The sequence below is a fragment of the Mytilus edulis genome, chromosome 1 (genome assembly GCF_963676685.1).
Source record: "Mytilus edulis chromosome 1, xbMytEdul2.2, whole genome shotgun sequence".
Taxonomy (NCBI): domain Eukaryota; kingdom Metazoa; phylum Mollusca; class Bivalvia; order Mytilida; family Mytilidae; genus Mytilus; species Mytilus edulis.
The window spans coordinates 97,822,981-97,841,053 of NC_092344.1; the positions used below are offsets into that span (position 1 = coordinate 97,822,981).

The 18,073-nt window shown below is 33.1% G+C and overlaps 1 protein-coding gene across 1 annotated transcript; it reads left to right on the forward strand.

The window, feature by feature from the left end:
* The first annotated feature begins 5,741 nt into the window (after positions 1–5,741).
* Positions 5,742–12,308, forward strand: LOC139496403 (putative leucine-rich repeat-containing protein DDB_G0290503). The gene is made up of 3 exons (XM_071284993.1): positions 5,742–6,245; positions 7,496–7,542; positions 10,164–12,308. Exons 1-3 carry the CDS (start codon positions 5,945–5,947, stop codon positions 11,007–11,009), a joined length of 1,194 nt encoding a protein of 397 aa, XP_071141094.1. The 5' UTR covers positions 5,742–5,944; the 3' UTR covers positions 11,010–12,308.
* Positions 12,309–18,073: the final 5,765 nt, after the last annotated feature.

Sequence of the window (18,073 nt, forward strand, 5' to 3'; positions counted from 1 at the left end):
TTTTTCGTTGCATTTTTCTCAGAAACTACATAAAAGGATTTCTGAAATTTGGTCTCATGGTAAAGTATTTGTTTAAAGCATTATTGACCTGTCCGTCCGTCAGTCCTGTTTCTTGTCATCTCAACTCCTCTGAAACCACACAACAGAATTTCATGAAACTTGGTAGATAATAAGGACATGCTATGTAGATGTGCATATCCAAAAGAAATTACGATTCAGGTTTTTTTCTAGGTGTTATTCCCCTTTGAACTTATTTACCTCAATATACTACTGCAACAGTTTGTCATCAAAACTCCTCTGAAACCTCACAACAGAATTTCATGAAACCTTTTAGATTATAAGGACATGCTATGTAGATGTGCATATTGACAGGAAACTGTGATTCAATTTTGTTTTCTTAGTTAGTTTTGTCCAGTGACAATGTGAGAAAGTGGGGTATGTGAACGTGCTTACTAAGGTTCTTTAATTATTTCAGAATGTAGATGACCTGGGAATGATTTTTTTTCTAGTGGGGAATTTGGTTGATCATATAGAGAATCATTGAGGCTTCATTCGAGCACTTAAAAAAATTTCTTGATCTTTATATAAAAAAAAAACTTAAGGTGATGTGACCTTTTATTGCTAATTTTTGCAACATTTGGTATATGGTGGACATTTTTAATGCCCCGCCGTAGCAGAGGTGGCATTAAGTTTTACCCTTGTCTGTATGTACATATGTCCCAAATGTTGGTGTTCGTTCTCTTACTTGAGTTTGCCTCAACCAAAGTTATGAAACTTATACAGAATGCTTATTACCACTAAACACAAATCAAGTTTAAATTTTAGTGGCGTCACTTTAATGGTTATAGAGTTATGCTCCTTTATAAATGGAAAAATTGCAAATTTTTTAGTTTCTACTCTAATTTAAGTTTGCCTTAACCAAATGATATGAAATTTATACACAATGCTTATTACCACAAAATACAGATCAAGTTTGAATTTTGGTGGTGTCACATTAACCATTCTCAAGTTATGCTCCTTTATAAATGGGAAAAAAATGCAAAATTTTAGTTTCCATTTTCTACCTTGGGTTGGGTGCCTTGGTGGCCGAGTGGTCTAGGTAGTTATTACTGTAATCACTAGCCAGTCAACACTGAGGTGAGTTTAAACCCCGCTTGTGAGGGTGCACTTGACTCCAATCTTAATTGACTAAGATTGTCAGTTTAACCTTTCGAAGGTTTGTGGTTATCTCCTGGCACTACGGCTTCCTCCACCAATAAAAAACTGGCCGCCACAAAATAGCCTAAATTCGGTGCTTAAAAGTGGCATTAAACATCAAAAATCAAATAAAATCTAACTTAAGTTTGCCCCAACCAAACATTATGAAACCTATACACAATACTTATTACCACAAAACTCAGATCAAGTACAAATTTGGGTAGTGTCACTTTTATTGTTCTTGAGTTATATCCCTTTATAATGTTGTATGTAAGCAGGGGCATCATCTGTGTCCATGGGGACATATTCTCCATTTATTTCTTAAGTAATCATACTCCCCTTCTTATTTTAATATTTGACAATGTTCACATTTTCTGAAAGCCTTTCTCCAAGATGACTAATGATTATGATTGATAATTATTTCAGGAATCTTTTTATTTTTGGTGAATTAACTGAGACAAATTTTCCCCAAATTGTATATGACCCTTTACTGAATAAGAAATTGGTTTAATGTTTATTTACTTGCACCACATTCATTACAAAAAACACATTAAATTTGGTTAAATACCTATTTAAATTTTTATGTTGGAAACATGTGATTAAAATTTAGTCCACTATAGTGTGAAATATTATATACTTGTATAGGTAACACTGACAGTTTTGTTATATTTGCCCCATGCAGATTTTTAATCAGCTCTTTGAGTATAATGTTTATGTAATTCAGGATTTTTTCAGAGAATTTTAAAAACTACTACTTTTAGATAAAATAAACTTAAAGTATTACATAATTTGCTCAGGATTTTCTATTACCTGATCACATATATATCATTTGAAATCTTCACTGGTAAAGAGTGACTAGTTCATATCATGAACTCGGAGGATTTACAACAAGGTGAATATTTGTCTAAAGCATATATTCAAGGTGTATATAGATTAAGTTTTTGTCAGTACTTAATTTATTGGCATGACAAACGTTTTAAATACTCTGATATGCTCAAAGCCAACAACTACACAAGAAAATGAGAAAATTGTTTTTGTCTTGGAGTTGCTTTTGAATGCAAGATATGCCAACCCTGTGGCAACAACATTGAGACATTTACTAACAGACCCAAGGTTTTTGAATTGAGGGTGGAAATAATAAGTGAAAAAGATCAAAATCATTGTAAGCAGTCGTAGTTTTTATTGCCTACCTGTAAAGAACATTTATAATTAGACCAAAGTATAATCAAGTATTTGCTTTTCTTTGATTTGTTTAACAGTTGCGGTAAAACACATCTAATATAAACTCATATTCATAAAAACGGATTTGTAATAGCATGAGCAACACGACGGGTGCCACATGTGGAGTAGGATCTGCTAACCCTTCCGGAACACCCGAGGTCATCCCAAGTTTATGGTGGGGTTCGTGTTGCTTGGTCTTAAGTTTTATATGTTTATGAACTATTATTTTTCTGTTTGTCTTTCTTTTTTAGCCATGGCGTTCTCAGTTTATTTTCGATCTATGAGTATGACGGTCCCTCTGGTATCTTTCAACCCGCTTTCAGTCACAAGCTGGTTTTAGTATTAAACATGTCAAGACAAAAAGGTGTTATCGCATGCAATCGACCATTAATAATTTACAACCAGTATGCACGGCTGGTAATCTACACACGCAGAACATTTGGTTCTGCAATGAAAACCGTGAGAGGATTTTCCGGTTGTGCTTGAGTGGAGCAATTGTCACCGCTTCGAAAGGTATATACATTTCTAAATCGCAATTTTCTTATTCGACTGATCAAAATATTAAAAATCGGAGAATGCTATGCTGTGGTGAATACTTGAACGAAGAGATACATGTATCATTTACTGTTGTACGTGGAGTTGAACTCCTACAAAATCAGTTGTCCCACGATAATTTGCCTAAAAAAGTGACATTTTGATTTTGAAATGGTTCTATCAACAGACCTACAAGTTCAAATTTACTTTTTTTTTGGTCAATGGGTATGAATGTCGTTTTGGGCGTCGTGGTGGCTGTTCGGTGTTGATAGACATCTTAATAAATCTAAAAACCTCATATTTTCAATTTGTCATTCGTGAGGGGATTGGTTCTGATTGAGGACATCGTGAATGCGTGAGGGGACTTGAAATCATATCTTTATATACAAGCTATCAGTCGTTGAAAGTTGCCTTAATATGGTTAGATTGTTTATGAAAAAAACATTTGTGTGCATAAATAAAAATTATGAAATATAATTTTGAAATAACCATAAATGACCATTTCTTTTTATGAATAAAAGTCTACCCAATAAATTTCAAATATGTGTCCAAATTCGTGGATTTGGGCAAATAATCGGTATAGTTTACTACCAGTCCACAATGTGATATAAATTAATATTGTAATTTTCATTGTTATTGATAAATGTTGTATCAGTAATGCAAATCTAATCCTGAATTATGTCTATCTTATTTTGGGGATATTGTTTAAGAAATTCATATATTACGTCACTTTGTGCGTTTATGGTTTTGGCTAACTCGGCTGTGAATTTTTATGTGCTGGTTTAGATAGTTTTATGTAACCGTTTTTATTGTGTAGTTAGTCACCACTTCGATTTTATCATGTATATCTATTATATAGTCATTTTATAAAACATCACTGGTTGCAAAATTATGTATTATTCGAAATAACCAGGATGTTCTTATTCCAGGCAGAAACCCTAGCCGTATTAGGCACAACTTTTTGGAACTTTTGGTCCTCAATGTACTTGTCTTGGCTTTCGAACTTTTTTCATCTGAGCGTCACTTTTATTTGTAGCTAGAAACAAATCGTTGACAATTGTTTTCCTTTTACTGTTCGTAAAACCTATCTTCCCAAAATGTATTTCAAAATTCTATCTCATTAATTTTGTTCATGCACACAAATGTGTTTTCTCATGAACAATCTGACCACATTAAGGCACCTTTCAAAGACTCATAGTTTGGATATTATATTATGATTTCACGTCCCCTCACGCATTCACGATGTCCTCAATCAGAACCGATCCCCTTACGCATGTCAGAATGAAAATATGAGGTTTTTATATTTATTAAGATGTCGATCAACACCGAACAGCGTACACACCGCCCAAAACGACATTCATACCCATTGACCGAAAAAAAAGTAAATTTGAACTTGAGGGTGTGTAATTAGAACCATTTTAGAATTTAAATGTAACTTTTTTAGGCAAATTGTCGTGCGGCAACTGATTTTGTAGGAGTTTAACTCCACGTACATCAGTAAATGATACATGTATCTCTTCGTTCAAGTATTCACCACAGCATAGCATTCTCCGATTTTCAATATTTTGACTAGTCGAATAAGAAAATTGCGATTTAGAAATGTATATACCTTTCGAAGCGGTGACAATTGTTCCACTCAAGCACAACCGGAAAATCCTCTCACGGTTTTCATTGCAGAACCAAATGTTCTGCGTGTGTAGATTACCAGCCGTGGTATGTAGTGAACGCAGGTACTACTGGTGTGATAGACACTGGCATGGATACAACTGCACGCCAAAAAGTAACAAAATTCTTGCCTAAACTTGCTTATTTGCTGAAGAAAAATTGAATGATTGATTTGATTTTGACCTTAAGGTATTCTGCCATAGTTCTCCAAGGCCAGATACCTTACCCCCACATCGGTGCTAAGCATGAAAAGGGTTTTTCTTTCAAGAGGTGACACTGGTAATTATGACAAAAATCGTTTATGGTAATGCACCAATGTGACAGCGATGCCTTGTTGTCAAAAGACAAAAGGTTCGGTTTAATTCGGAAAAAAAATGATTATTTGAAGACAAAAGGTTCGGTTTAATTCGAAAAAAAATTAGATTATTTGAAGACAAAAGGTTCGGTTTAATTCGAAAAAAAAATAGATTATTTGAGGTCGAACATCAAATACAAGTATTGGATTCAAATTGTAAAAAGTAGATAAGTAAAACCCAAAAAACTACCGTAGCCGCACTTCTCAGATTGATACACTGATTAACATGCAAAAGATGCTATGATAAAAAGTTCTTGTCCATATAAAAAAAAATTGGCGTAGAAAAATGTATCATTATTGATCAGGCATCCTGATTACAAACATTTAAAATCCATAAGGGACGTCCAGTTCTGAATTTCATCAGTACTAGGAATCGAACATTTTGGATAAGTGTCCACAAGGTTTTGACTTTAAATACGTGTGAAAAGAATTATAGAAATAACCTGTAGATTGATATCAATATAATGTGTTCTGTTACCATTTCATTATTAGTTAACTATAAGTCCCAACAGGAAGGAAATTGGTAATATTATAATAATGTTTGAGTAATCCTTATATTAAAATTGGAAAAGCATGGGTTGTATACATCAGAAATCGATTTGAATAGAAGTTTTGTACAGATACAATATTGGACTTATCCAAGTTACCGTAAACATTACATTGTCATGTATTTTGACAATGTTTGCATTTAAATTCACATGTATTGATGTATAAATGATAGGTTGGGTTAAGTAAATTTTTAACCGTTGAATCGCTTTTAAGTTTAAATAATCGATACCAAATAAGTAATTTGCTAGCTAGAATGGCATTCACTCGGAGATTTGTGCATGTGGCATATTGAGCACACCTATCACTTTAAGTTGCATTAAACAGAATTTATAAGTTTGGTGATATTCAATTTAAATCATAATACAAGACGGAAAATCAACACATATAATTTGATGATGGTAAAATAGCAAAGAAAGATACAATATGAATAAAGAACATCGAAAAAGGATTACTCAAAATTTGACATATCTGAAAGAAAGAATGCTAGATTTAGATCCACTGCTGGATTGTCTAATTGAGCGAGATGTGTTTCAGTTAGAGCATCGTTCCAGGATTGATGCTGCAACTCCACCTACTCCTCAGAGAAAGTTTAATGAATTCATTCAACTGTTGCTGTCATCATCACACCCTGCAGCATACCATGCCTTTCTGGAAGCACTTCAAAATGAGCGACAGTTTTATGTGGTGGAGAGACTTCAAAATACAGTGGTAAAGCTGGATAATGGTAATTGTTTATCTTAAATACATAATGCTTTTTTTTTTTTTACAAAAATACGAAAAAAACAAAACAAATTTTCTGCTACAAGTCAGCATCAGATGCAATACATGAGTTCATATGTTCAGTGATTTTGAGAAATATTTGGTCAAGTTTAGGTATAAAACAATTTGCTATGGAAGCAGATCAAGTTAGCCATAACTTGTTTTTACCAACATCATGTTTACTTTCATGATATATCAAGAAAAAAATTTCAGATATCAATTTCAGAATTTCAGGTTATACAAAAAAATACGTTTGTGATTGAATTTAGAAACGTTCGAAGACATAATTTTTAAAAGGTATATACAACATTTCGATATAATTTGTAGTTTACACATTTGTCATACAAGCTGTTTGTTTTCTTCACCTCAACATTACCAGTATTACTGGGCGATGATACCCACTTTACAATAAGACCAAGAATTTAATTTACGAATTTTCAAGAAATTCGCCACATTCTATTCTATTAGTACTATATTATATCTACTTTTTAAACGCCTAATGTTTTATAACTATAGAGGTTTTGGAAGCTTAACTCGTTCAACTGATGAAATATGCAATAATTAAAACCATGCACTGAAAACATTGGAAATCATCTTTCACAAACTAATTTCGATAAAATTTTGATTCTTTTAGCAGCATACAATCTCGCTCTTTAACGAAATGTAGTCAATAGTACAAAAACAGTTAAAAATCGAGTCTCCTTTCTGACATGTCAGACATCTCGTGCTTATCGTTTTAAGTATACAGTTTTCCTCTATCTAAAATAGTTCTTTTGAAAATAGCAAAAAAAATACCAAAACCTGCACATTTTGTTAAAATGGACGTTTCAGTGATGTCTGCTTTTTTTAAGTGTCAGGCTAGATCGACCGTGACTTACTGGTCATTTTTGAGAATTTTTTTAACTAAAGCTATAATCTACTGTAGGTGCAAAATGGGGATCGTCTGTTTAGGAAACACAATAGAGTAGACCTTTACCATCAAGTTTAAAAAAAAAAAAAAAAAGAGGGGGGAGGGGGGTGAAAGGTTATAATTTTGGTTTACGACGACCAAAGGTCAACGTCGCCATATGATTACACAAGCGTAAATAGTCCTCAAGGGACACTTTTGCCCCCAAAAAAGTAAAAATCGGTGTAAACCAAAAAGTTAAATCAATCAATTATTTGACCCTGCTTGTGAAGTTGGAATACAGAGAAAATCTTCTGTCTGCTTTTCAGGGTCAGTGAGAGCAAAGACTCCCCACAAGAGGCAACCTGTTCAAACGGTAAGTTCTTTTTAAGACCTAGGTTTCGAGTGACTCGAAGTGCATAACGATTAATTACACAGCTATAAAGCTCCCAAATCGCTCACCGGGCAAAATATAATGCAAAAGTTATTAAATATCGTCATATCAGAATAAGTCATATAAAGAGTCCATGGACAACTTCTACGAAGTCAGCTTATTTGTAACTCTAGTCTTGTTCATTTTTATTATTTAAAGGGGCACTAGCTGTCAAAATCATGTTCACCGATTGGACTCAATCTCTCATATTTGTTTTATAACAATGTTAAACATTTATCCAAATTATAAAAATTATAAAATAATCAGTTGACAGTGCATGGGTATGGGCATGGTAATATATATCTTCGTTTCGTGTGTATTTTAGTCTATACGCCATCAAATTAACTGTAGAGATGACCTCAGGAGGACTACCGATGTCCATATTTGCGGATATAAACATAAACATAAACATAGATATAGATAGGTAGCGAAACTCGTGGAATTGGATTCTTCTATGCCTATTTAGTTTCATTTATTGATAATATTAAAAATACATGTAAATCATCCTTTTTACCTATATAAGAATGATGCTTTTGAGAATCGAATCAGTCAATCAAATGATTTACATTTCTTCACTTTCAATGTTGACATTATTTTACTTTAAATAATCGAACACGCACACAATTCATGCGTTATAAATCTCTAGCTTGAGTTAAATTGAAGTTCACATGAATACGGATTTAGTGAGGTAGAATTATTCACTTGCAAGTGAATAATTTATCATCAATTATTCTTAGCTTATTTTGACAAAATTGGACCATACTGGCTGCTAGTAGCGAATTATTATTCCACTATTTCACTTTTGTTACTTGTTTGGCTTTATAAATATTTTGATATGAGCATCACTGATGAGTCTTATGTAGACGAAACGCGCGTCTGGCGTACTAAATTATAATCCTGGTACCTTTGATGACTATTTACACCACTGGGTCGATGCCACTGTTGGTGGACGTTTCGTCCCCGAGGGTATCACCAGCCCAGTAGTCAACACATCGGTGTTGACATGAATATCAATAATGTGGTCATTTTAATAAATTTCCTGTTACAAAACTTTGAATTTTACGAAAAATTAAGGATTTTCTTATCCCAGGCATAGATTACCTTAGCCGTATTTGGCACAACTTTTTGGAATTTTGGATCCTCAATGCTCTTCAACTTTGTACTTGTTTGGCTTTATAAATATTTTGATATGAGCGTCACCGATGAGTCTTATATAGACGAAACGCGCTTCTGGCATACTAAATTATAATCCTGGTACCTTTGATAACTATTTACACCACTGGGTCGATGCCACTGCTGGTGGACGTTTCGTCCCCGAGGGTATCACCAGCCCAGTAGTCAACACTTCGGTGTTGACATGAATATCAATAATGTGGTCATTTTAATAAATTTCCTGTTACAAAACTTTGAATTTTACGAAAAATTAAGGATTTTCTTATCCCAGGCATAGATTACCTTAGCCGTATTTGGCACAACTTTTTGGAATTTTGGATCCTCAATGCTCTTCAACTTTGTACTTGTTTGGCTTTATAAATATTTTGATATGAGCGTCACTGATGAGTCTTATGTAGACGAAACGCGCGTCTGGCGTACTAAATTATAATCCTGGTACCTTTGATAACTATTGTTAATGATTGACAATAAAACAATCACATCTTATATTTTTTTATGTATCTCGTAGCTAGTGCCCCTTTGAGTTTGTCCTAGATTGTTATGTAAAATCAATCTTATTAAATTTCTGATCTATTGCAAAACGCGCGCTCGTGTATATAAGGATAACGAGATCAGAGATATATACTTATAATACATTAGATTAGTAGTACAGAAAACTTAAAAAACACAAAAGCCATCACAAAGACAGCTTTGCTATATATGGTTTCTTTCTATTTATTGAAGTGTTAAAGACTGATAGTAAAACGCAAAACAATGGATAAATATCGTCATTTAGGTGCTACAACACCTGTAAGGATTATAATGTTCGATATTTACAGCTTTTCTTTTCGTTCTATTTAATTAAAATAATAATAACAAAAAAACTCATGTAGGGTTAAAAATCCTCATTTGACGGACAATTATTCATATATATAAGGAGGCGATTGGCGATTTCGCTTCAATTTACCTGTTTGTAGATTACGGGTTAATAGCTTCTCTATTAACTGAATTCTATTGCGGTGTTAAAGATAAACGAAAATAAAAAGTGCATTAATTCCTACAAGGAGTTAGATTTCAGGACAATACGAAGAGCAAGCCGATTTTAATATTTATTCGAATTCCTTAAGATATCTTATAACTTATGTGAGATATCTTGAAATTCGAATAAACGGTCAAATTGGCTTGCCATAAGTCCTTGTTTATCGACGAAGAAAACTAAATACGATTAGAAGATCTTAGACGTTTTTTATGGAATAAGATTGATAATTATTGGGGGGGGGGGGGGGGGGAGAATAAATATAAAATGTCAGGTATCAGCACTAGAAAACGGCAACTTTATTTTGTGTCAAACTTGGATATTAGTTTACTAGTGTTTATAAAGTGTGTATATAGTTTATGTATTATCGTTTTAGATAGAGCCAGCACTTTCCAGTGGATATGCACATATGGACCAAGTTGCTTCTGTTATGTCAAAAGTCCTATCTGAATTCAGCGGAAAGTTAACTGAGGAATTAGTTACTAATTTTGAAAAAAGAAGAGAAGATGATATACGAGAGATGGAAGAAAATATGGAGGCCAAATTAGGGAAATTCAGTGAACAATGGGAACATGAGAAGAAACAAATGCTACTACAGAATGACAGTGCCATAAAATCTCTACAAGATGGGATCGAAAGTCTGCAACGAAAACAAAACGAATGTGAAAAACTAAAATTGAAATATGACCAACTGAAACAACATCAGAAGGATTTGAGAGAAAAGGAAAACGAACGATGGCAAAAACTGACACAATCAAACTTAGAAAATTCTCAACTAAAAGCCGAAAATACACTGTTAAAGGAAGAAGTTGATCGATTGAAAGATAAAATAGAAGAACTTCAAGATGAAGCATCAACTGTAAGAAAAGGAAAACTAAATTCCGATAGTGAGGCCAAACATCTGTTGACTGAGAACAGGAATCTTAGATCAGAACTAGACGAAAAGGAAAAAGAACGTGATGATTTGAAACGAGATATCGAGAATGCTTATGAAAGAATTCATGAGATAATACGCGTTCAGAAAGAAAAATCATCAGCCGAGGATTCAACTTATAAAACAGTTCTAGATAAACAGAATCAAAAGTTGTCCGAAATATACGACGCTGTTAATGCTTTGTCGGCTAGAGATAGGTTGAATCAGATCAAATCATCTGGAGCCCCAAGAACATTATACATTGGTGGGAATGCCATCCAAAGGTCAAACAGATCTAATAAATCATAATTTTGAAAATATTTTCCACGGAGAGTGATCAAGTAATCAAAAATAAGGGAACAAAAATTTGAACATAATTTATTTTCGTACATGTTTAAAGCATTACTAATGTTTTCTTGTTTTGTGCATCAAGCAGTAACTCATGTTTTCTTGTTCCAGATACATTGTTAATAAATTCTAATAAAATGGGCGTGATTATCTGTTTAAATCACCTGCATAAAGGCTCAACGACTTATTTCGTGTAACTTATGATCAAATTTTGTCATAAGAATTTATGCATGTAAAAAGAGCCCCTTGTGATCTTAGCATCAATTGGCGTCGTCCTTCATCGTTTTTAAACTATTTTTATAATTTTTCAAAATTCTCATATGGAATTTTATTATTTTTACTGTGTGTGACTGTTTCTTGGTATGTCTAGTTCATAAATTGTATTCGATATTTTGATTCATCATCAGAAAAAACCATTATTGCTTAAAATAGAACATAGGAGTAATGCCATGGGTTGTATCTCTTTTTTTTTAAATTGGCTTTACGCTTCTGGTTTTTTTTTTGGTTTCCTCCTTAAAGAATGGACATAATGATTTGCAGCAATCTTATATCTTTTAATTATTAACATTTTTTTTCTACCAGCAAGTTTCTATTGAGTAAACAAAATGTTGATCTATCACATTTAGATTTGTATTGATCAACATACGAGGGCATTTTGGCTTATGCAGTATATTGAAAAAGTCTATAAAAAAATTATGGATGTCAGTGCTTTCGACAGGCTGTATATTTGATCCTCTCTTGAATGTGTGTTAAATGCATTTTGATTGAAAACAATTAATCCAAGTATGAAATTTTATTTTTTTATATTATTTTTTTAATCAATTAGTTTTTTTTCAGTTGCATTGTATATTTTTAGAGCAAGAGCATTATTCGACTCATTTATTTGGAGCAAATGTTTTATTGCTGAAGATTTTATTCTGGTATATAGGGCAATCTGTTCAGCTCGACTAAACATGCAACATTTGATGTTTTGCAATGTTCTCCTAGAATTTCCTTGATAAAGTTCAACTGCAAGTGTTCGAATGGATCTGGATCCATGTTTACCAATTCACCAACCTACACTATCGTATAGAGCAATAGGCACAACAAGAGAGTCAAATACTTGCATTAGTTTTGCTACAAATATGTATATGGGGAGGTAACTCAAATTAATATGAATACTGTGTGTTGTGCAAGGTGACTTGCTAGAAAGTGTCTAATAAAAATCCAATGATCACTATCTCCACAAACTTAATTCTAAATAAAATATTATCAAATCTTTTTCTTTTCTTTCTTTTGTGCTTTTCCAAAATAATCTTCAGGAAATAAAAATATAACATTCTTTTGCTACTCCATAACTGCGAAATAAAACGACCGAACCCATATTACAATTCAAATCAGAATCAATTCAACAAAAATATAATATTCTATTTCTACTCTATTACTGCTAAATAAAAAAAAAACCGAACTAATAGTACAATTTAAATCAGAATCCATTTAACAAAAATATAATATTCTATTGCTACTCCTTTACTGCGAAATAAGTTCAAATAACCCAACTACCGAACTCAAAGAACAATTTAAATCAGAAACAATCTTATAAAAATATAATACAATGCTATTGTTACTCCTTTACTGCGAAATAACAAAACTACCGAACTCCAAGAACAATTCAAATCAGAAACAATCTAATAAAAATATAATATTCTATTGCTTCTCAATTAAAGCGAAATAACAAAACTACCGAACTTCACTGAGAACAATTCAAATAAAAAACAACCTAATAAAAATATAATATTCTACTGCTACTCAATTACTGCAAAGTAACAAAACTACCGAACTCCAAGAACAATTCAAATCAGAAACAATCTAATAAAAATATAATATTCTATTGCTTCTCAATTAAAGCGAAATAACAAAACTACCGAACTCCTAGAACAATTCAAGTCAGAAACAATCTTAAAAAAAGGATAAAACTAAGATTTCGTTTAGTATAATGAAAACCGAGTTCTATATTTTAATTACATTGAATCAGAAAGTCCCTTATTAAAAGGCAAAATCAAAAGCTCAAAAACATCAAACAAATGTCATATTCCTGACTAGGTACAAAACGTGCTTGTAGCTGGTTTGCAGCAAACACACAGGAGAAAGATTTATATGCATATTATAAAGGCAACAGTAGTTTACCGCTGTTCGAAAGTCATAAATCGATTGAGAAAAAGCAAATCCGGGTTACACACTAAAACTGAGAGAAACAGATCAGATATAAGAGGAAAACATTGAAACAACAGAAACACTAAAGATTAAAAGTACAACAAAAAACCAAACGACAATGCAACACACACACAGAAACGAACTACGATAGTATAAGATAACAATTACTATGCAACAGGTCTGCAGCAAACACACATTAACATGGTAAATAATTTGCCACAAGCAGTGCTGCAAATGCCTATTAAATGTTTGCTGCATGTTTGCCCTTGTAGTATTGAGGAGGCAGATTTTTCCCCGTGAAGGATAGGACATGAATATGGCGGAATACCTTCAGTTCTACTTAAAAGATACAATAATGCAATATATTTCTGTCTGTATATGTATATGTTTAATTACGTAGAAGGTACCATTTCTTGATTTAAATCGACGGGAGAGAGAACCCATAGATGGTGTTAGAGATCTGTTTTGAAACTCACCACTGACTTGATGCGCACTGTATCTTCAAGTTGGTTCCAATGAATCACATTAATGAATAATTAGTTCTTAAATTGCTCAGTTTGCATTTCGTTGTTTCAATTTGAGATGTTCTTAATCGAGTTGTTTACTACATTAGTGCTATCAAAGTCTACAAAGCGTTTCGGCTTGATAATCCTTTTGGTTTTGCTTTTTACAAAAAGTTCGTCAGGTTTGATAGCTGGGACCAAACATTCAACCACTTTGTACAGAAATTACAGTGTTTGGCTTGTTCGTCTGGACTGTAGGTTTTCTAGTTCCAATACGGTAAGTATTTTGGTAACTGATCCTTCTTCTCTAGATTTGTAAACCCCTGCGATGAATTTTTCTGCTCTTCGCTGTATCCTAATTTGTTTATGTTGTTGGTTTTATTCGGGTCGCATACAATTGCCCCATATTTCATCGTAGATCTTACCAATGAAATGTATGCTGGTTTTTTTTTAGTATTTTATGCAGAATCTTAGGTTGCTTCTTAGAAAGCTTAGTGTCGAATTTGCTTCTTGGATACATTTGAAATGTGGGTGGTCCATTTTAGATCTTCTGGTATCTTTAACCCAAGAAAGGATTGTGTTGGACTTGTTGGTGTATGATTCCATCGAGAGCATAGTATTTCTGGCTTTTGTTCTTAATGCTCAGGATTTTACATCTCTTTGAGTTAGAGAGCATATCCCAGCCATTTTCTAGGCTAACCAGATCTTGTTGTAATAGAATGTGGTCATGTTGTGTTTTTATATTTCTGTATAGCAGATAATTATCGGCAAAGGGTCTAACGGCTCGTTTTACTGCATTTGGCAGGTCGATTACGTTTTTTTTGTGGAACTCCTGAGTCCACGGTAGCTCCTTCAGATTTCTCTCAATCTATGACAATTTACATTTTTCTCTTAGTGAGAAAATTTTCAGGCCCTTTGTGCAGAGGTCCTCTCACACCATATTCATCTATTAGAGTAGTAGTTTGTGTAATAATTTGTTGTGTGGCACGTTTTCAAAGGGTTTTGAAAAGTCGAGGATAACAACATTAACTTGATTTCCAATCCGCTATTTCAAAATACTGTTAATACAGATTACTGGATATACTGCTTTTTTCTAATAGAAAACGACTGTAGTTTGATTCTTAAATACTGCATACAACAAGAGATGATAACATGTCAATATGCAATTTCACACATGACAAACACTTTTTTCTTTTCCAGTTAGTTGAAATTTTTACAAATTCATACAGATATATTAAAACGTGAAACATATGAAAAGCTACTGACGAGGTATAAATACATTTCTCGTAAAGGGGCATTAGCTATTAAGTTCCTGGTCATTTATTGGACTCAAATTATCATATTAGATTTATTACATACTAACCAGCTTATTCAAATTAGAATAAGTCTGAAATAAACTAAATGAGTATAAAGCTATTTTCGTATATCTTTCATTGACATAAGATATGATGGAGATCTGAAACAATAAACTAATTAATTAATATCAATCATAAGGATAGTCCTCTATAAACAATAAACACTTAATGTATGAAGTCGATAATATATATATAATTAGCATTTCATGTGTATTTTATTTTTACTCTAATTGTTTCTTAGCTTATTTGGACAAAATTGAATCAAACTGGCTGTGAAAATTGAATTGTTATTTCACAATTTCACTTTCATTAATGATTGAACAAAAAAAAATATATATATAGTAACCTACATATCATGAATCTTTGACTTATGTTGATATGTTGAGCATCATGTGAAGGCTTACTTTGTATTCCTTGATTTACATGTTTCCATGTGGTATGAAAGAGGGGCGAAAGATACAAGAGGGACAGTCAAACTCATAGATCGAAAACAAACTGACAACGCCATGGCCATAAAAGAAAAAGACGAACAGACAAATAATAGTACAACAATATAATTAAAATCAGAGATCAATATTTTAATTACGGTAGATGAACTCATATGTAGTCGAGCGTAATCAGAGATCAATATTTTAATTAGGTTGAAAGTACACAAGACACAACATAAAAAACTAAAGACCATGCAACACGAACCTCACCAAAAACCCTAGCTCCGGAAGGATAAGCATGACATTGTTATTACAAATCCGGTAAATAGTATAATTCGGTAAGTAAGTCAACATATGAAGCAGACTTAGCTATATCTGTTATATCCTTTATCTCTAGTTCGAAGGAATAGGTGTGTGCAACATTGTCACCAAATTTTGAATTATTTTAGTGAGAGAACATCATCTATATAGAGGAATATAGGTAAGGATATTGCTGACTTCTTATCTTTCTTCCGAAGGAGTTTCTGTACGTGTATGAAGTCGGCCTCATATTAATAAAGGAACAAGTCGGCAAGAAGAGGGGTACAATCGGTTCCCATAGGAATCCCGATAGTCTGTTGAAAATCACTTCCTCTAAACGTAACAAATATGTTGTCAATCAAGAAATCAAGCATCTTGATAGTGTCAGTTGCAGAGAATATTTTATTTGAATCAGTGATTCTTTACAAGTAGGATGTATCCCTACCCAATACAAGATACTTGTATCTACGTTGGCAATTGTTTTTTTTTATGAAACAAAGCAATACCAACGCTTTCAATTTGTCTTTTAGTTTGGAATGGGGAATATTTGTGTAAAAGTCAAATGTTTTAATACAAGCTAAAAGAGTCTTAAATTGTATGTACTCTAGAAGATCTTTGGATTTTTTTTAGTATCCACATCTGATTCACGCCACCTCTAAAATATGCAGTTTCAAAATAACTTTAAGCATGGCTTTGATTCCTGATTGCTGATAAAATAGTTGTTAATTATTTAGAAAGAGGTTTCGTGGAGCACTGTGAAGACCCAGCAATATACCATTGTTTGTAAGGACATTTTTGTATTTCTTTTTACATATCGACTGCTGACTCTATTCGGTATTTCTATAAACTGTTATCACAGAGATATGTCTCGCCTTTATGTAATTTTAATTATTCAAATGTTGAAATCAAAATAGTAATACTTAAACATCTTACACAAGTTATGCAAATATTCAAAGTCAATGAGTTACATGGCTCAACAATCTCCATGTAAATGAGATGTGCCAATGCTTATACAACTGCATACCAAATACAATTGACTTATTATAAGTCGTTCCCAAACCTAAATACAAACATTAAGTTGTAAACTATGAAAACGTTTCAAAGTCAATAAACCATGAAGAAGGGATGGGGCTATATAATCTCAATGGAAACGATACTTGCAGATGCCAATAAATATGCATACCTAATATCATTGACTTAACATTAGTAGTTCATCTTAAACTGATCTAATCACAAACTAATACATGTAAACTAAGACTGAGGGGCAAGGCCAAATATTCTCCATGGAAATAAGATGTGCCAATGCTTATGCAACTGAAAACCAATAAACATTGTCCTTCCACTAATGGTTCCCCTTGAACTGACCTAATCACAAACTAAGACATGATAACTTTGAAAATTTTCAAAGTCAATAGACCATGACTAAGGGATTGGAGCCAAATTATCTCCATGGAAATGAGATGTGCCAATGCTTATACAACCATACCAAATATGATTGACCTACCACTTGTGGTTCACCATAAACTAGACCTAATCACAAACTAATACATTGTTGACACCATCGCCACCAGCGACGCCTCCAGAAACAGCATACCTATGTCTCACTTTTTGACTCAGTCAAGGCGAGACAATAAACTGTGACATGGATCTGGTATGTTTTTTTTTCAAGACGTTATAAGATGAAACCATATCTGTGGCTGTTGACAATTTAAGTTTGTGGATGTCATTTGTGTGTAATGTTTTAAGGATCACTGTGTGTCTTATCATGATTTGGCCATGGTGGTATATTCTTTGACTGATTAACACACATAAAGAGCAGAAAACAACCACAAATGGGTTTTCAAATTTCAAGACTGTGAAAAACGTGCATCCAAAGGCTGGCTTCAGCAGGCCCCTATACAAGTGCAGTGAAAATGGTGGCCACACTTCACTCAGAAAGATGAGTGTAAAGTGGGAGTACTTTTTGGATATGTCAGACACTTACTTCCTGCCTGCAGATACTTTGAATTTTCCAATTTCTTGAATGAACAGAAAATTTTGGCTAAAAATTTCTCCAGTACTTCTAATTTCAAATTTAGTCAAAAAGATTGGCAGAGATGAGCTGGAATATGTGATTGATTAACTGTTAGTCGCTTAATGTCCAGTGGCAAATACATGCTCAGGAAAATGTCAGACACCTCCTTCCTGTTTTTAGAAACTGAATTAATAGAGTTAATAGTGGAAGTATGCTCAACTTGACAACTCTG

Excerpts from the sequence above, each read along its gene's own strand:
- LOC139496403 (XM_071284993.1), top strand. The coding sequence starts at position 5,945 with ATGAATAAAGAACATCGAAAAAGGATTACTCAAAATTTGACATATCTG. Across the intron at positions 6,246-7,495 it reads AGTGGTAAAGCTGGATAATG|GGTCAGTGAGAGCAAAGACT; the intron begins GTAATTGTTTAT and ends TCTGCTTTTCAG. Across the intron at positions 7,543-10,163 it reads AGAGGCAACCTGTTCAAACG|ATAGAGCCAGCACTTTCCAG; the intron begins GTAAGTTCTTTT and ends TTATCGTTTTAG.